This window comes from Apteryx rowi, unplaced genomic scaffold (assembly GCF_003343035.1).
Source record: "Apteryx rowi isolate R43461 unplaced genomic scaffold, aptRow1 scaffold_149, whole genome shotgun sequence".
NCBI classification, from domain to species: Eukaryota; Metazoa; Chordata; class Aves; order Apterygiformes; family Apterygidae; genus Apteryx; species Apteryx rowi.
The window spans coordinates 1,443,890-1,464,095 of NW_020447741.1; the positions used below are offsets into that span (position 1 = coordinate 1,443,890).

At 43.2% G+C, this 20,206-nt stretch overlaps 1 protein-coding gene across 5 annotated transcripts in view; it reads left to right on the forward strand.

The window, feature by feature from the left end:
- Positions 1 to 19,019, forward strand: part of CABLES1 (Cdk5 and Abl enzyme substrate 1) — a 75,730-nt gene extending 56,711 nt beyond the window's left edge. For all 5 annotated transcript variants that reach the window (XM_026058635.1, XM_026058637.1, XM_026058633.1 and 2 more), the window contains 6 exons: positions 536 to 635; positions 2,139 to 2,295; positions 3,241 to 3,344; positions 13,261 to 13,367; positions 14,288 to 14,495; positions 16,246 to 19,019. In XM_026058635.1, coding sequence (XP_025914420.1) covers positions 536 to 635; positions 2,139 to 2,295; positions 3,241 to 3,344; positions 13,261 to 13,367; positions 14,288 to 14,495; positions 16,246 to 16,386 — 817 coding nt within the window. In that variant the 3' untranslated portion in view covers positions 16,387 to 19,019. The remainder of the gene's footprint in view (positions 1 to 535; positions 636 to 2,138; positions 2,296 to 3,240; positions 3,345 to 13,260; positions 13,368 to 14,287; positions 14,496 to 16,245) is intronic.
- Positions 19,020 to 20,206: the final 1,187 nt, after the last annotated feature.

Sequence of the window (20,206 nt, forward strand, 5' to 3'; positions counted from 1 at the left end):
GGCCTCAAGGAGGGGAGCCTCTTCTCTCATCTTTAAACRCCCTTCTGTGCTTAGACGAGCAGGAATGCCCGCCAATGGCTTTCCAAGGCAGCTATTTTTCAGTACCAGCAATGTAGGGAAACCTAGACATTTACTGTAGAAGGGTAGGTTTATCAGATAGATGGATTTAAGGTGTTTAAGCTAGGTCGCTGGGTCTCACCTGAAGTCTATATGATTCCCAATTCCCTCCTACTTCTAAATTCTGTTCGATGCACCCAATTATTAGGAACTGATTTTTGCACCATGAGTTGAAGATGGGGTGCAACCTGGCAGAAAGTGGGATTTTTGTATAATTTACAGCTATGAAGTATTTTAAACAGCACAGCGCTGCCTGTAGGAAAAGTTGTCTGGTCGGTACTTTGCATTGATATGTTTGAATTATTGCTGTTACCTTATTTCAGCTTTGTGTGGTGGAAGGTAATTAAGGTGTGTGTATTAAGAGGTGTTTCTGCTTCTCATAAGAAAAAGGTACTGACCTCTGGTTTTTGTTCTCCAGGGATGTGAAGTTGGACGGTGGACGTCAATGCCATTCTGCAGGAGTGTGTCTGAAAGAAATAATTGGTCTTGAAGGTGTGGAGCTGGGAGCGGATGGGAAGGTGGGAATGCTTCAGTTCCTTGTCTGCAGATTTTATGTAATAACGAAAAAACATGATGTAACTGATGACAGATAGAAATCTGAAAATCAATTACAATGGGTAGTGCAACACAATAGTTAAAGCACAATATGTAAAAACTGCAAATAAAATTAGCAGAAATGCAAGAGGACTGTCCAAGCTGTCAATGCAAACCACTCTCTTTCCTTGAAGAAATCCGCCTCTAACAACATCTGAGTCTGTAAAGCATTACTGAATCACACAGTATTCCCCTGGCTCTGGCATATCACTGCAGAGCATATTGACAGCAGCTTGAAAATAATTTCTGGTAATAGTTATAAGCTGTAATTTTGTTTGCTTTCAATTTTATTTAATAAAATAAATTTTACTTAACAGTGTATTTGTCCAAAAGAGCAGGAACATGCTAGTACAAACCTGATGAGTATTTCAAAATCTGTGAGTGTATTCATTTGAATGGAAAACGTAATTATGAATCTTCAGGCAAAGTGATTCGTTTTAAGCAAATATATAGAAAAGAGACAATTTTATTCATAAATGAAAACCTTTTGGCTGAAACCCTGATTCATTTTTTACAGTTTGTTCATCCAGTCTCCTGTCATTTATTTAAGGTCCTGGGTCAATGCTGCTACACATTGCATGCTCACCTAACCAAGTGACAGGCCAGAGCACAGGCTGTAAATTCCTGAGGACAATCTGCCCACTTATATATAAGTTAAAGCTCACATCTTTTATTTGATACCTGTTCTGACCTGCTCATAAATCAGTCTAGGGTCTGAGACTAATTTTTTTCTTCAATATTATGGTATTTTTGGAAGATAAACCTATAAGAAGCAAGGCATAGTCTACTTTTGTCCAAGTATGCAAGTAGAAAATTGGTACATCCTTTAAAAATATTTTTGTCACAAGTTATTCATTCAAACATAGTCCACGTTGGTAAGTAGCAGATGGTCTCCAGCAACCCTTGCTGTAGACTAGTATCTCGCATATGACACCAAAAAGACTTTGCCAAGTCCTAATGGAGAAAAATACCAGAGAAAGTGCTCAAGTTCAAGTAGTGTTGAAGCTGATTTGCCTTTGGCTGATCTGTGCTGAGTGACATATATAGGAGAGCGCTGTTTCAATAATGAAGCAGCTGAAATCTGCTACAGAGAAGGCCCAATGAAAAAAAATGACCAAATCGGTATATTTTAACTGTGCTCCTTAAGTAGGATTTTGTAAATCCAGTATATCAGAGTTTGTGTGTGTGTTTGCTGTTTTATTTTGTTTAAGATATGAATGCATTTGCAAAAGCTTTCATGCATGGATGAGCTGACTACACTGCAGCAAATGTAGGAGACTGGTGTTCATCTGTTCCTAAATATCAAATCAAAAAAATCCTTCACTAATGTGGCTTCCCTCGCTTCAAATTGGGATGCACCGAATGAATCCTGTTGTGGCTGAGCTGGGCTGAGAATAACTGTCTGTCCGTTTTGAATTTCTTTTTAGACTGTTTCTTACACGCAGTTCTTATTTCCAACGAATGCTCTGGGAGCGCGGAGGAACACGATAGACTCCACCTCGTCCTTCTCCCAGTTTCGCAATGCAAGCCATCGTAGCCTTTCTTTGGCAAGAGCTAACAGCACCCAAGGGAGCATTGATGCAGGTAGCTTATTAAGCAGCTTGTTTTAATATCCTTGCATACCCTCGTGATAGGCAATTATTGGGAAGGATTTTTGGTGGAGCTACGCCACGTTTTAACCCCTCTTTTGCTTAGATTAAGCAGAATGTAGTCTCTAGCTGATGTCGTACATCATGCAAATCTTGCAGTGCCTTTGGCACTCTTGTCCTGTGCTTGTTTAGCYAAGTTGGCTTAGGGCTCGTGGAAAGTTAAGGAAACAAGACTGCTGGTGCGTTGTCATCTTGCCAGCCCCCGGTGATGGTCGGCGTGCCTCCTTGTGTAACTGGCGTCGTTTCTTCCTCCGACCTATGGCTCATCGTTGCCTTGGTTTGCTGTGGAAAATGTACAGTGGCAACATGGCAGTCATAAGCTAAAAGTGTAAATCATACTTGTGACCTTTATCAGAGTGGGAAGAGCTGTGTTTACAGAACTGGGCACAAAACATTAGCCAAAGCCCTATATGCTTAGGATATCTTGGCATGTTAATTGAAAAAAGTGAAAACATTTGCATAAACAGATGAAAACTTGTTGCTGGGCTTAAAAGGCAGAAATATTTTCCCACTCACTTTCCTCTCATCTGGACATGGCAGGGTATATGGAATCACATTAATTTGGCAGACTTATAGCCTGTGGCTTGATTATGGAGTTACAGATAATTTTGCAGTTTTCTAGGCGTACAGTTTTGCAGTTCTCTAAGCCCCAAGTTCACAGTTACCAGATAATTCACAAGCTGTGGGTTCTCTATATCTTTGCAAATTATATTATTATTGAAAGAGTAAGAGTTGGGATATTCAAAATCTTTAGACTTTTTCAAAAATCCTGCATGAAGATCATTTTGTGCACTATCTGTGAACTTTTTTGCCATTATGTTAAGTCTAGAGATTTCTTGATGCAATTAATTCCTTTCTTATATATACAATTATTTTATAGGTAGTGACCTGGGAGACTATGTTGAATATGACCCAAATCTTCTAGATGATCCCCAATGGCCATGTGGCAAACATAAGCGGGTTTTAATATTCCCTTCATATATGGTAAGTGATATGCAAACCTAGGTTACCATAGATTAATTTTGCTAACAATGTTTAGAATGTTGAGTTGCATTTGGCCCTATTTTAAGAAGATTATTACTTTTTTTAATCTACTAATAACAGCTGTTGGAATGCTTTGTTCTAAATGACAGTTACTTACTGGGACATGTAAAAACAAACTCATGGAGGTATTATAAAAGTAAATGCTTTTATTACTGCTTCATTTCATAAATGTTTTAGATGAAAGGCTTGTTCAAACAATGCATTCATTCTCTTTCATTCAGAGGAAAATTTTTCCTTCCTCTAATTGGCATCTCTTGCAACATGGGAGGATACCCATTAGGGTTTTTCTAAAGTCCTGAAACTGCATTGTGTTTTGATGCTTATCATTCATTCATCAGAACAGAACTTCAGTGTGTGGTAGAGTCTTTGTTTCCCAGATATTTATTTTGCCATGGGACAGTCCTTCCTTTAATTGCAGCAATTACTGGCAAAGCCTATATATTTTTCACCATATCCAATGCTCATAACTGTACAGTACAGACTCAGGACTGTGCCTTTATCTGAGCTCTGACTCAATATTTTGTGTGGTGAGGAGTCTGTAGCCTTTTTTTAGTTGCACCAAGTCTTTAGAATTCAGCATACTTTTCTGGCAGAAATATTGCAAGATGTAGTACAATCGTAAGCATGTTAGCACACATCTATCTGAATTATATATCCGAAGTAGTGGTAAGGTAGTTGGGGAAAAGCTAATTCTTTTTTCAAAGTGATGACTCAGTACTTTTATCTATATACAAATAGGATAGGATTTGAAATACTGATAAAATAAATGGTCCAAAATGTTATTCCTGGCTTCTTTTAAGTTGGAACAGGCCATGAAGATGCTAGTTAAGGAACTACTGATGCACGTAAAGATACAGTCCTTGTAGGTTCTCTTCTGCCCCCCACCCTGGTCTTTATTTGATAACAGTATTCTCAAGTGCTCCTTCTTCAAAAGAATATATTTTATGTGCTTCATGTGGAGTCACAAAATTCCTGCCAGCAGGATGAATGTGTGTGTTGCACAAAAAGGCTTCACTGAGCTCTGAGGCTACATGGGAGTTAAATGTTCAAGTGACAAATTGAGAATCCCTTCTGTTTACTTTCAGCCAGTTTTACTTTTAGGATTGGCAAGTTATTTTTGGCTGGCAACCGACAAAGTGCCTGCCCTTTATGGCAGATACATCTGGTGGGGAGAATATTTGTTAGCTCTTGATACGGTTATTGCTATGGACATGGAACTGTCTTCCTTCAAACAAAAAAAAGAGCTGTTAAACTTAACTGGCCTTCAAAGCAAACATAGTTTTAGCGGTTGTTGTTGTGTTCCCAGCCTTCCTCAGACTGCAAATCTGAGTCCTCTAAGATCACCTGAAGTCTTTGATCCCTTTGCAAGTTGGCATTGAGGTGGACGCAGTGGGGCGAGCCAAAATAAGGCAGCCAGGACAGCTTTCTGCAGGGGAGATCTCCTCCTGGGAGCAGGTGGTTGATGCCCATCTTTTGCCTGCTTTGGCTAGCTTCAGTTAACTRCAGGACTGTGAGGTCCATGTTTGGACTTTCATTGCGGTAAGGAGCTGGCTGGGGGTTTCCACTGTGGTAGAGATATGACCAGGTATTTTTAAGGGGGCAAACAGACTTCAAGAGTAATTACTAAAATCAATGTCATTGTTTGTCTAGGATACATCTTGCAGAAAAGCACTGAGAGAGGTCTTCCCGCTTTTTCATTTTCTCTAGGTCAACTGCTGTTGTGTCTGGAAAAATGCCTTATTTCGCATTTTGTTTTTTTGCCTGGGTTTGACTTCCAGCCGTCATACTTCAGCACTGCCTTAGGGTCTGCAGCGCTCTGTTCTCTCTCTCTGAAGGCACTAATCTCAGAAAGGGCTCACGGAAATTAAGTGCAGTGTTTCTTTTATTGATGGGAATAACTGGTGTGTGCCAAGAGCTCTCTTGTTGCAGGGTTCAAGGATTTGGCCTGCCCCTGGGTGAAGCAGTCTAGCTATGGTGCAACATAGGAGTTACGCAGCTTTACAAGAAACTAAAGAATGGGTRTTTGTCCTTCACCTCCTTGCTGAGAAATTTCACTAGGCACCAATGCTCCCTTTAGATGAGAGAAGGGAAAAAAGCAGTGTTGTAGTGCCCCCGGAGCGAGCTCACGGGTTTAAATAGGACTTTGAGACTTGGGCCGCAAGTAAGGCAAGTTTAAGCACTGAGCTGGTTAATAGCAGGCCACATTGGCTACACAGGAGACTTTACTTGCATCAATTTTATCCTTTCCTGACTCAACTGGTGTCCCCCCCCCCCCCGCAGTTCACATCAGTGTGAACAGCAGTGTAGTAGGCTGCAATTTCAAGCCATTTTCTTTCTGAAAGACAAAAATGGGCATATGCTGCAATTAAGGCAAATTGCAGTCCGAGGTCAGCGAGAAACCTGTGGGTTTTTTTTCCCGAGTGCACACAGCCATCTTCGTATTAACAGACCTCTGCAAAATGACCGCAGACTTGTAGACCTACCGGATGCAGACTGAGACCAATCTGTGGTCCTGAGCRGAATATAGCTTTAATTACTACTTCTTGCCAGTGCTGGAGCAGCTGAGAGTGGCTCTGATGTCAGCACTGAACATTTTGTTGTGAGTGGAGAGCTGCAGTTTGTAATTAAAGTTTCGTTACTTGGCCAGCATTTCGCATTAGCGCTTGGCAGCTACAAGCGCGTAGATTTTTTTTTTCTTTTCTTTTCCCCACTCCTTATGGATGCAGAGAGCAATTAATGGGGACAAGAATTTGCACACACCGTGCTGGACATGCATGAGGCGCGATCTGCAGCTGCAGCGAGCCCGCGTGGCCCTGCTGCCTGGGGGATAGAGATAAATGCACCAACGTCACCCCAGGGAGCCTCACTTGGGCTAAAGTAAAACTCTGCTGAGGTCCGGCTGAATTTTGCATCAGTAAATACTGCAGGCTTTATCTCAAGGTGTAAGACGCACAACATTTCTGGTCTTTCTTTGTTTTTACTCTGAAATACGTGCAGTTTGCACTCCAACCTGTGTGACATGCAGCTTCCTCCCTTCTTGTGGAGCCAAGTTTATTATTGCTTGCATTGGCTTTATGTTCTTATAGTTTTACATAGCTGAATTAGTCCGGACTTGCAGAAGTTTTTTACTGCAAGTCCTCAGGTGTTTGTGAGGAATTGCTGAGCTTCCTCCCCGAAGATGGCTGTGGGGAAAGAGAATTGCTTTCAGTTTGTCCTCTTTCTGTGGTGAAGTTTCTAGCTGTAAAAAGGATACTTCCCTGTAGCATTTCTAAAAGTGATACAAACAGCCTGAGAGGGAACGATTCTGAAAAGGCAACTCAAATAATTTTCCAACACAAACCCTCCAGCATTTGTTAATTGTATTAGTCATATTTAAATTCTGGTCTATCCCAGAGAAATTATTTCACTTTATGTTGTCTTTGTAGGAGAGTCTACAATCTCTGCCACAATATAAACAATAAGAGGTAGAAGAATTTGTGCTGGAGGGAGGGGAGGGAAACATCATGTCATGCTTAACAGATGTCTTCCTGGCTGATAGCGCTAAAATAGGAGTTCTTGCAGATTCTGAAATCTCTCTAGAATAGGAACTCCCACTATATATCAGACAGAACAGTAGCTTCTTTGCAAGACTCTCATGTCAACTTGTGTATGTGCAAACTCTTCGGTGTCTCGCGGGTCTGCTTGCGCTCGTGTGAACAGCAACAAATCCGTTCTGTACAGAAGGAGAAAACTCACTCTGCAGCACACACTGGGGTGAGTGACCCACACGGTTCTGGTTCTGTCGGTAACATAAAAATACAGGAGCATGTTCAGCTGGCTCGTACGTACTGCCAAAACTGGCAGAAGAAGGGGGAAAAGCCCAGTTCAGTAGCATCTTGGATCTGAGGGCCTCTTCTGTAATAACATCCCTGCACTATCCATCTAGCCGTGCCCAAGAGATGCACTTGAAAATTGGCTTTGGTACTTAATGATAATTTCAGTGTATTCATTTAATTATGTCAAAAAAACCTGACATCTACACACCACTTGCAAAAAAGCATGTTGCAAAAGTCTGCAGTGTCCTTAGAGTGGGCCGCATTTGCCAAGTGCAGCGCCAGTGTTGAGCACAGCCGGCCGCGTTAGTAAATACTGGTATTGCAGGGCGGTTTGAAAATCGGAAGTGCTTGCTGCCCAGTCTAACAAAACCCTGCATGATGATACAGTGCCTTTGGTCTCTCGCTCCGCCTTACGGCCTTTCACAAGGTGCGTCGAGGTCGGGAGGCCGCCGCTGCAGCGGACACTGTCCGATGCCGTCACTGCCTTCCTAGCGCGGCTTCTCCAGCGGTAAATGAAGTGTCCCCAGGCTGCTCCTTTATCTGCTGCTGACCTCGAGGCCAAGAGTCGCAGAGAGCAGAGGATCACAGCGGTGTGCGTTTGATGCCATATCTGGCTGAGACGCCAATAAACCTATTTTGTAACAGTGACTCATATGCATTAACTGAGAAGGATTTCAGCGTGTTAACTCTAGAAAGTAAACTGGTATCCTTCCATGTACTTTAATTCAGAGAAGCAGTTTTGAGACTCTTTTGCTTGTGAAATTCTAAATATTTCACTTTCTGGTCCTTGGATGTTAATAATTTTTAAACAATGGAAACATCATCTTTTAGTCTTCCTTTTCCTTTTCCCTTTTTTTTTTTATTTTAAAGAGGGATTCACTCCCATTTTGCTTTATTACTTTAAGCCTCTGCCCTAAGAGAATTTCCCGTACATAAGCATCCTCAGACATAAGCATATGCGTTAGGCTGCTGACAGTTTCCAGCTGCACAGGCCGTCACATTAGTGCAGGCAGGYAGTGTTGCACAGACCAGTGGAGACTCCATGGACCTCTTTTCATCTGTTACACAGTTAATGACTTACCGTTGTGCTTCTGTTAAACACACGAATCTTCTGTCTGTTTGGTATGGAGTAATGACACCCAAAGAGACCCTATTGCAGAACTTTGATTTTATTCACTTATTTTATTCTGATTTTATTCATCCTTCTTAGGAGGGAGATAGAGGCATCCAAGGCTAGATCCTCTTTTACTGGTAGCATGCCAAAGCAGGATTTATTTTCAACAATATTTCATCTTGCCAGTCTTTCCAGTCATTTCAGGCATCCTCCCTCCTCCCCCATTTATGAAACTATATATACAGCTTTCCTATGAGAAAGCAGCTGCTTGAAAATGCTTATGAATAACACACAAGCTAACCTCCAAGTTCAAAACTGCCAGCCCTGCAAAAAGTGTGCAGAGTACAGACTTCAGCCCCAGCATGCATCACGCCGTCCCAGCATCTGTCCGTTACCATATATCAAGGCGTTCATTTGTCTTGCAGCTTCCATCGCCAAACTAAAATATATATATATACAGCTTTGTATACAGAGAACACGCACAGAGCTCCCCAAGGAGTATTTCTGAATACTAAAGTGAAATGTGCTCTGTGCAAATAAGCTGTGAGAAACAAGACAGACCCTTCTGGATGACAGCAGTCACAAACATTGGAGATTGGTGCGTTAGAGCTGTCGGCCGGTAGTTCCCAGCACCTTCCTTGTGGGTCYGGCTGCTCCGGAGGTGCAGAATGCCGGCCTGTTGGAGAACAGCATTATATATGATAAAGTAATGCGTGTTTGGCATAGAAACATGCCATGCTCCTTTTAGGGAAATATTTGCAAACTCTTTATAAAATCTGGAGCATCAGTGCTGAGCAGCGCTCTGATACAGATGCTACCAGAATTATTCTAGGCAGAAAAAAAATCCCTGCTGCTTACAGTGGTGTCTTCTCCTCCACACGGCAGCTTCATTTATGACTCACAGGCAGCTCAAGAGCAGTAAGAAATGGTCTAAAACAGAGAAGGGAAAAGAGAAGCAGATGCTGAGCAGCGAGACAGCGGTGAAGGTTTAGATTAGGTCATGGTGCTCCCATGTCGGCAGTGAGGTCCCACCTGGCCCTTGCGGGTTTCTCAGGCGTGCAAAAGTTTTCCTCTGGTCTGTCTGCTTTTCTTCCTCATGGGAAGCAGCGGGTGCGTGCTCTGCACTGAGCCACACGCAGGGTGCAGAGGCTCCTGCGCTGCCCCGTGCCAGGGAAGCGTGGCAGGAGGCTGGACGGATGGACAGACAGATGGACGGGGACCCTTGGACCCTGCTTTTCTATGTAGGCTCCTATGTTTCCTGCTTTAGTCCCAGTGTTAGAGCAAGCGAGGTGCTGGTAGCCTTGTCTGAAACAGCTAGAAGAGGTAACTGAGTTGATCCTGTTTCTTTTTTTCTCTTTTTTTTCCACCATCTGCCTCTCCACAGGCAGCAGCACAGGCGCAGTTGTTGCTGCAAGCGCAGGCAAGGCAAACGACGTCCCACCACGTAGAGGCAAGCCAGGGTGCTGCAGCAGCTACCAGAAAAGTCAGGACGGGGAAAAAAAAAAGGAGTTGCACAATTCCTTTTGTGGAGAATAAGGGCAGTTAGTTGGGTAATCCGGCATGGCACTGACAAGATGAGACAGCTGCCTGGGAGCCAGGGTGTTCAAGCACGCTGCTGTTATCCTGTTACATGAATCAAAACCAGCACACACTAGCTTTCATCTGAATTTCGTTATCGTGATTTATACGGCAAAGACGGTTGACTAGCAGGAAGCAGCGGTTGAGGGGGGAGATTCTTATCAACAGGGCAAAATCAACAAATCTCCGCGGTTAAAAATAGCCCTGCTCGGGAGCGACTCGGACCGGCGTAACTCAGCGCCGCCCTTCGGCTGGCTCCGGAGGACGGGCTGGCCCCGCTCCGCCRCCGCCGCCGGCCCTACCCGGCCCTTTCTGCGGCGAGGCGTTTTACCTCGCGGACGCTAGGCTCGTCCCCGCTTGCCCTCTGCCCTGCGCGAGGAGGAAGGGTTGCCTCGCAAAGAGCCGAACGCCAGTCTGCCAGCAAAACTCGTGATCGCTTGGAGGGAGATAATTAGGATAAAGCTGAGGAGCTCTGCGGTAATGGAGAGCAAACAACAGGCAATTAAGTGTGCAGCGAAGCCTGGAATAAGGTACCGTGTAGCTCTGTGGAGTAGCACCAAGCTCACTCTTTCTAGGATTGCCCAAGACATTGGGAAAATACTGGTRGTAAATAAACTCATGTTCAGACTTAACAGCAGGTGACCTTTACGCGCTCAGTGTCTCGTGACTCTGTAAGTGAGCGCAGCGCGGGCTGATGTTTGTGTAGTAGCAGGTAGCACTGGTTTAAATTATGCTATGTGGCTTTTCCAGTAGTCCTCTTATAGCAGTACTAAGAGGAACCCTTTTAATAACATGTAGTAGCATATCCATGTATGTGTTGGAGGCACCCAACTTGTTGGTGATCCTATGGAAAAAGGCCATGAAGCAGGCAAGCAGCAAAGACCCAGGGGAAGAAATCAGAGGAATAATTAAGATTTTTGTTAGTGGGCTTTTGAGGGCCAAACCCTGTCAGATGAGATGAAGCTCATGAGCAAATAAGTCTCTGCTTTAAAGAGCCACAGCTGTAAGTGAGTGTTGTGTTGTCTTTAAGTTGTTCCTACGCTGGCCTAGTGGCAGGCTGTGAAGATGCCTGCAATGAGCAGGTGCCCTTCTGAGATGTCTGAACTCTCAGGCTAAGTCTTCGGCGTAGGTAGAGTCAAATACTCACTTCCTCCCAGCTTTAACAAAATTAAAAACAGACAGACCCACGCACTCAGTTGAAGCCTTTTCCTCCTGCTCTGGGTGGGGCAAGATTTCTCCTCTCTTCCTTTCCCTCTCTTCCTTTGGTTCGGGCAYGGTAGCAAGTTGCCCGCCTCAGAGTCAAGACAGTATGTGGATTTACAGTATTAATGGCAGTGCAGTGTCAGCCTGGAGCTGTGCTCTAACTCGTACATACACGTACAGGGCAGCAGGGATGGCCAGAGAGGGTTGGTGTGGGTTTCTCCTTTTTGATGATTTCTTATAGCGAATTGCAGGGATCTGCCAGCTGGTCTGGCAGCTTTTCCTCAATAAGGCAGAGTTTCCTTAGTAAGTTGTCCCCTTTCCTGAGTAAAACTTGGCCTGGTGCTCTGCGTGGAGCTGTGTTGGCGGGAGCCTGCAAGCGTTCATCCGTCTTACTTGAGACAATGGCAGGCGACTGTGGGGCTGGACGTGCCGTGCGAGCTACCTGCCAGGACGCGGCGGGAGCAGCTTGTCTGCACAGATGATGGTTCTYGCGTTGCACGGCAGATAGCCGAATAGCCTGCATTTAAAATGTGCATATGACCAAAACCATGCCCTGCAGCAAGAAGCTGCTTTTTTTCTTCGTTACAGCATCCATTTACCTCAAATACTGCTGTGCGCTATTAGGGGGGGAGGCATACTCTGCTTTCTTTTAAATTCCTGTAATTATCCCTTGCTTCAGTATCACAGCTTCTAAACAAAGTGCAGGAAAAATTCATTGTGTTTTGCTCCCCTCCTTGCTCATTTCTGATCCAGCCAAGAGCGTGACTGGTTGACAACAGTTGTCCAAAGCCATTCCATTCTCTCCTCCCCAAACCCTTCCGTATACTATCTTAATTATCCCAAAACTGCAAGAGTATGCACTCAGTCCTTTGGGCGGTTTTAGATTCCCATGAGGATATAACACAGCGAGGCTCAATCTCCTGAAAAGGCATAACATGTCACAAGTGTTTTGCACATCTCTTTCCAGCTCTTGTTCTTTAGAGTAACAACCCTTTACCATAATGCAAGTTAATCATAAACAGAAATTAGAAAGGAAAACGTTGTTTTACTGGAAGGAGAGTGCAGGATATATAATCCATATGGTAGACACCCACCGGCTGCTTGGTAGGATTTGGCACCAGGGGATGTGCCTATAGTACGGGGAGGTGGATGCCCACCACACTTCAGCCTGCTCTCCCCCCATCCCCACTTGAAGCTGGCCAGGACCTGGGTGCCTGGGGACCAGGTTGTCTCCAGGCTGCAGAAGTCAGGGGTCTTTTCTGCTTCTTTCCAAGCGGCAAAACAGCCGCAGGAGGAGAATTGGCACATTCCCAGAATGAGGGTTTATTTGTTGTTCGGCTGATAGGTTTTACCAGCTGAGTGGTGACAGGATTTTGGCAAAGTGCTTCCTGAATGAAGGCTGAAGGAATAAGAATAGTGCTACACACGCGCGCGCGCGCGCATGCACACACACACAGGTGCTAGTGCTAGTATTGCAATATTGGTCAGGAGAACTGTCTTATACTTTGGGAAATTTTTTCAAGTTGTGACAGAAAGGAGTAGGAATCTCAAAATAAGATAGATAGATACACACAGAATGTGGTCCTAACTCGATATTTCTAGCCACTTATGTAACTTATGACAGCATTCATATCTTGCATTATATTGAAATACCTGCCATTTAGGCTCAGTGCCTATTTTATTACAAACGTATGATATTAGTACTCAAGAATTTGTACCAGAGGTTCCCTTAATCAGTTTGAAAGAAACTGGCAATATGTTTCAGAAGCGCCTAGAGAAAAACAYCCAAAATCTGGTCATCAAATCAATTACTGTAGTGACTTGTTTTGGTTTAACAAGAATCGTCAGCTAGGTTTTATCCACCCACACTTAGCTTAAACTCATTCGTATTTGGAAGGCTCCTCATAAGGCACATGTTGTTTGGGGCTTGCGTTGAATGTTTTTTACAGATTTCAGGTCACTTGTTCTGACAGAGCCGTCACAAGGAAACTTACTCTAATTCAGACTTAACTTTCCCCTAACTGAAAATGTTAGGACCAACACGTTTTTGGTATTCCTTACTTTTCAGCAGCGGGGAGCATGGTATTGAGTGGTCGTGTTGGTTACAAACTGCAAGAATCATTTTCTCTTGGCTGATCTGTTACAGACCACAGTCATTGACTATGTGAAGCCATCAGATCTCAAGAAGGACATGAATGAGACCTTTAAGGAGAAGTTCCCTCACATCAAGTTAACCCTCAGTAAAATACGAAGGTACATTGCAAAGCCTGATACGGCTGCAGAATGATGCAGCTACCTCACATTTCAGTGCAGTTGTTGTATGTGAAGAGAAGCGGAGTATGGATCAATTTTCCGAGAACAGTCATCTGTGGAGGTGCTGAATAAGTCAGATGATTGCTCTGATTAGTGGCCTGAGTAAACAAAATAGGGGAATGTGTTCAACCATGTACTAGTCAGGTGTAAAACATATCTGAAGGGGTGAGGATGCAAACTGGGTATGGACTATGCTGTAAGACTTAGAAAAAAAAAACACAAAAAAAGTCTCATAGCTCATGGTACTTAGCTTAAAAAGAGATGAAGAAAGAGAAATGGTGGATTTTTTTGCCTTGTCCAGAGAACATGGCCAGAAGCAAGACAAGTGGTCACCTCCACAGTGAGGTTGTAATATTTCATTGCTGTTTCCATTGTAGCAGGCTAGACATACCACTTTGCTGAAGTAATGATGACTTCATTTGACTCCTCAGACAGAGGTGTCCAGAAGGATACTGATCCATGTTTGGTAACTAGAGAATTCTGCAGTACATTGAGGGACTGTTAATTTGAATTTGACCAAACATAACCAACAGTAAAGCTGCATATAGATCACAAGCAATGAAGTTGTTATTACTAAATAAATTGTATGTAGCTTAAGACTTCTGAAGAAGTATTTTTATTGAACATGTCAAAGCTTTTTAGTTGCTTCTCTAGTTTGTTACAGCTATTTATTGGGGATGAGGGTGAGGTCAAAATGTAATTCCCAAAATGGAGTATAAGGACATTTGCCCAGTAAATTACATCTTTCTTTACCCCTCCATTTGACTAAGCAGAAATCTCTGAAAGAACGACTCTAGTGATGAAACAAGAAATGCTTTAAAATGCAACTCACAGCATACTTGTCTGGTCTCTTTACGCAGCTTGAAAAGAGAAATGCGCAAGCTTGCTCAAGAAGAATGCGGTTTTGAAGAGCCCACCGTGGCCATGGCCTTTGTGTACTTCGAGAAGCTCGCGCTCAAGGGCAAACTAAACAAGCAAAACAGAAAGCTTTGTGCTGGAGCCTGTGTTCTCTTAGCGGCCAAAATTGGCAGTGACCTCAGAAAACATGAAGTCAAGCATCTTATAGATGTACGTATACCTAGGCTTCCAGTGTTTCTTCCACATGACGTGCCAGCGTGTGGCTCACACAAGCCTGCTTATCAGTGGTCTTGGCTCTCCTCTAGGTTTCCAGCTGTTCAGCCAGCTAACTACCTTCCTTTATTATACATTTATGTAGAAGTATTAGTGACCAATATCTCTGCAGAGGAGTGAGAAGCTTGTTTGATGAGATTGAACAGCGTGGTGTCAGATACTGTCTTACCTGATACAAGTCAAAAGTTAACCTTCAGGGCATTCATTTTCCTTTAATTATATTTTCAAGAACCATTAAGGACTCTCCTTTGAAGGTAAATGCAGATATTAATTTGGGATGGAGTGTAATAGGCTACCAGGTTTGGATTTCACTCCTCAAGCTAAGCTTTTGGGCATAGGACATTGCTTCCATGAGAACACTTCACCCTGACTTGCTTTCTGTGGAGTAAGGTGTTTGGTCTTCTACCCTCACCATGTTAAAGGGTTCACAGAGGGAAGGGAATGTAATTCCCTAGTCCAGTTGCAAGCACTAAAATGTCAATCTGATATATCTCTACAGAAAACTGGACAGGCAGCTGGGTGCTTGGCTACAACCAAACTCTTAGTTCAAGAGCCACGACAGCTTGGTTGGGGAGCAGAAGCGGATTCATACCCTTATGCCACAGTCACAGAAATGGTTGACAGTCAGTTTGTTAGAATGGCCTCCAGATAACCAGAAAAAAAAAAGAGTGGGAGTTGAAGATCTGGCCTCTCTTGCTACCCTGAAATATTGGTCCATCCTTAAGACATCCTGAGCTTTTCATTAGATCTAGTGGGGAGAGAAGCAGCAAGCCAGGGAGGCCGTAAGAAGACAAGGGGGGGGAAGAAATCCCCATAGAGCTGGCTGCCTTCTAGTATCCAAAACCAGTGAAAACAGCAGAACAGATGGGAGGTTTAGTACATTACAGCAGAAAGCCAACTATGAAACCCATCTCTTTTCCTTTGGGGATAGCAGAGCTTCTTTTACTTATTGTTCTTAGGATTGTAGCAGATGACACCTTTTGCCTCTGAGGTATCAATAAGATCAAATAGATCTAATTGTAGTGGGACTAATTTCCCCAATAGGAGGATCTAACACGTTCTAATGCTGAAAAGAAAATTCATGATTACAGATGGAGCATGAATTTTGTGGGCACTTGCAAGATGCATGTATTCCACTATACAAGTGATTTTGAGTATGCATGAAGCTAGATATTTCCTCTTCCTGCATTGATAATCGCTATGATCATTAAAAGATATATCTACTAGAAATGGAATGAGTAAAATATCAGAAATGGCAGGTCCAGCTGAACTTTGTAAACTGCCTTTCCAATAAGAAATCAGTCTATCATCTGATTCATCCCAGTAGTTTATCAGCTACTGACTAGTAAAAGGAAGGGGGAATATTAAGCATCATAACATTATGCAGTCATAAGCTGCCACTTTGCACATTCAGGTCAGTTAAAAAGAAGCGTCTTGCTGAGTAAAGTGGTAGTAAGGAAAGATCATCAGTTCTGAATAAGCAGCAGAGTATGCCAGCACTGTCTCAGTCAGAGATAGGAGGAGAAAGCCATAACCCTAATTTTCTAAAACTGGAGCCATGCAAATTCAGCCAGGCAGAGATTTTAGTGAGAGCAGCGTGCACTTTTAAATGTCTTGAATAACGTCCTCTGCAAGAATATACTAGAAAGTCATTCACGGAGGCTTTTTTACATGGCTGTTGTTACAGAAACTGGAAGAGAAGTTCCGACTGAACAGGCGTGAGCTGATCGCCTTCGAATTCCCGGTGCTGGTGGCCTTGGAGTTTGCGCTCCACCTGCCGGAGCACGAAGTGATGCCRCACTACAGACGCTTGCTCCAGAACTCCTAGCACTGGCTGCCCTTCCGGGAAGGGGCTCCAGACTGTTTCCACTTAGCTCTGGGGAGCTGCAGTTACTACTGGAAATGCAAAAGCAGACTTGTAACACTTAACTCGCTCGCTCTCGCTCTCTCCCCAAAACAGTTTTTCCAGCAACATATAGGAAACACTGTGTTGACTTAAGACTCTCAGCTTTGACAGATTTACATATTGTTATTTTTCTCAAAGCAGGTGAAGTCTGAGATGTTGGTTAATGGTTAACGTTTGCTGAAACTGGGTGGCAACTGACCCTACTTGTGGGGACTACGCATGTAAGTCAGTTACCTGAATCAGACATACAAAAATGTAAAGGGCAGCCTCCATTACCACCTCTCTCTCCATCACACAAACCCCAAGAGCCCACGTGAGTGCATTCTCCTAGTGTTTTTTCTACCGACCTGCTGCAACTTACACAAGGACTTCTTAACGTTGTGAAAAAGCTTTTAAAGAGGATATCTTCACTGTGTCAAAAAGAATGTGCCAATCTATTTTTGTATCAGCAATTGAAAGTGCACTTTTTCCTGTCGGGTGTTTGTGTGCGTGTGCGTGTGTGTGTGTGTGTGTGTGTGCACGCGTGTGTGACGCTGAACTGATCTCGGGCCGGGTGGCTGGCTTCGCAGTTTCAGAGTATATCACTTACTTACTGATGGTGAAGATCAAGGTGACCTTACATGTTTACTTCTTGAAAAACATAACTACTGGAAAAGTGGTAAATGGGAACATTTTTGGACACTTTTTTTTTTTATTCTCTGATCTTTCCAACATTTTACCTTTGAAAGGGTTACACTACTACTACAAGAGAAGAATCAGCAACTGACCATAAGTTTTCACTCACGTTTGTGATAAAGATGAAAGCATTAGTACGAGATTTCCATGTCATGTTTTTTAAAAACGTCTTGTGTTAAGCCACATGCATATTTTTAACCTTCGCACTTTTCCCACTGTGGAGATGGTTAGACTTGCACTCTGTAGTGTTGTATTTCTGTGCTCTATGTTAGAGTGCGTAATAAGCACATTTATTGTGCTGTATCTTAAAACAGTGTTTTATTTAAAAAAAAAAAAAGAGTAGGGCTCAGCAGTATAACAGGTGTCTTAAGGCTCCAACAGCAGGRACATCAGCTATTGTTATTTTGTTTTGTTTTTAAACTAGAATTGACTGTGCAAAACTTAAAATCAGTGACCATTTAAGTTAAAGGTCCAGTTCCTTTAGACATTTCAATACTGGAGTTCTACAGTAAACTTCCTGCAGCTTCCATGGTTCTGACTGGACACCCCAAAAGGCTGGAGACTTTCATCCAAACTCTCTGATGCTGTATACCCTATGCTAGTGCTGTGCTTGAGGACACTATTAAATTGTTTTTATTCTGTGAGCTTACACCCCTGTCCAGTCTTCTCCTATGCTGATTCACTGAACAAGCCTTGCCCTGAACATGCCCCACACAGATCCACTAAAGTCAAACACTTACATTCATGGTATTAAAAAATAAAAATAAAAAAATCTCAGCCATGAGGTTTCAGCTGCAGCCTTACACCTCTCGGTTTGGGAGTGCTTGCTCAGAGCATGGAAAGGGCTTGTGAGCAGAAGGTAGAGAAGTGGGACATAGCAGAGGATGCGAACACACTAACACTTACTTTCTTTCATTCACTTTTATTTTAATCGGTTTTATTATTTCCTTCAGTTAGGCCAGGAAACATCCAGTTTCTTTACCAGCTTTGACGCCTTTAAATTCTAGTATGAAAAATGCCTGCGTATGATTGCTCTATAGGTGCTGGAAAGGTTACATAAAACATGTCAGGACAAATGGGAGTTTGTTTGATGCTATTGCTCTCCCTCCATTTTAAGGGGGAGGTTCACTATGCTAGCTTACAGTTATTATTCCTACTTAGCTAATTATTAATTAGATACATTCCACCAGGACTGGGGGAAGAAGGGGCAAAGAGAAAAGTCCCCCCACCGCTGCATTGGACGCATCACACATCTGGCAGCAGAGAGGGGCCAGGGGCCCAGAAGCAGCCGAGAAATGGAAAAGCTGAGAGCCTGCAGAGCGCTTAATGTGTACAGCTCCTCTCGGGCTTGTTTGCTCAGCCCCAAACGGCAGCATAGCAGCTTGGCCTCCAAACCAAAACATTTTGCAGGTGCGACAGGAGGCCCTCCATCTTCAGCTGCATCCTTTTTCACCAAAATCATGTATATACTTTCAAAATTTGCTTCTAATTACAGAGTTCTGTTCCTAATAGTGACCACATACATAGAGCTAAATGGAAGCTTTACTTTTCCATAAAGGCTTCTACATTTTGCTTTTGAGTCTGATTTTTTAATGTTGCTTTATTAGTATTGCAGGGAAAAAGCAAATTGTGATTGCAAGATACAGACTAAAGAATGACAGCCCTACAGTAGTCTTTAGAGATGCTGTTGAATCGTGCTGTCACATCTTTGTCTTCTGTGCTGCTACCCAACCCTCATCTACAGTTTACACAGATTTCTGGGATGAAATCTGATTGCTGGAGACTTTCTGCTTTTTGTTGTTGTTGTTTTGGGGGCGGGAAAGGGTTTTGGAGTCATGTTCAGTTACAGTTTGAATGTGGAATAAACACGATGGTGATGATGTTGCACTGTTCACTTAGGAATATATATAAAGCCATATGATGCTAAATGTCAAAGCACAAAGCTTGGTCAGTACAATTAAGGTTCGGACAACAGGCAGTATTTGCCCCCTTTTCTCCCCAACCCTGGGAAAATTCAGGCTGAAGTGATCAAGGAAATCTGTACCAAACAAACAAAAAAAAAAGCGTTGATTGTTTGCCTTTGTCTTACATGGTAATGAGTGTTGATTTACAAATGATTTTAGGTTCAACTTTAAATAGTTTGGAAAATAATCCATTCCAGATCACTTGTTATGTTTTGAGATTATATACTATACACTCTACCATGCAGAGGGTTTTTTCCTTTTCTAAAAAAAAAAAATAAAAAATTTTAAAAAAATTGAAAAACCCAGACTCTTTTCCACCAGTGACAGTAAGTAAAATTATTCAGTTCTCTCACCTGTATGTGTCAAATGTTTTTGGTTTTGTCTTCCTCTGGGACATCAAACTGCTTATTAATAAGCCCATGGCAGTATTACTAATAACTCTTGTTGTAACTTGCAAGCAAACTAAAAGGAGAAGCCCCAGGCTCCAGTTTACCACCAAAAAGGCTTCAGGAACATTGAGGACCAGGAGATGGAACTTCTTTACCATGTTAAACCTTACCCAGTCAGCAATATTTATGTGCTGGGCTGGCAAATTTGTTCACAAGGTCTTGCCTTCTCTTCCCAGTGGGGAGATCACTGCTGGTCCAGGAAAGCTGGGCATAAATTCGTGTCAGACCCTGAAGCACCGCTGCTGCAGTTACCAGTCTCTGGCTTCACCAGCCAAGGTCCCTGGGCACCCCCAGTGCCTGTCTCCATGCAGCTCACCCATCTCCAGGCTCTTCCCCCACTTCTAGGATCTTTTCTCCAGCTGAGATCTTCACTTTCTTCTTTCCCAGATCACTTCTCCCCCCCCCCCCCCCCCCCAACCAAAAACCCTTCTTTTTGGCAGCAATGCCTCTTTCTGGAACACCAAGCCCCCAGTTTTCTTGCTTTAAAAAGTCTGTGTGCAGAAGCACAAGGGGTGAGCAACCTCCTCATCCATGTGTTTGTCTCATGGCCCTTCATTATTTAAAGGGTTCAGGACTTAGTCTACATGTTGCCAAATTAACAACCAGCCCATACAGGTTGCAGCTAGCAAGTGGCAGGCTTCTGCTTTAGCATTC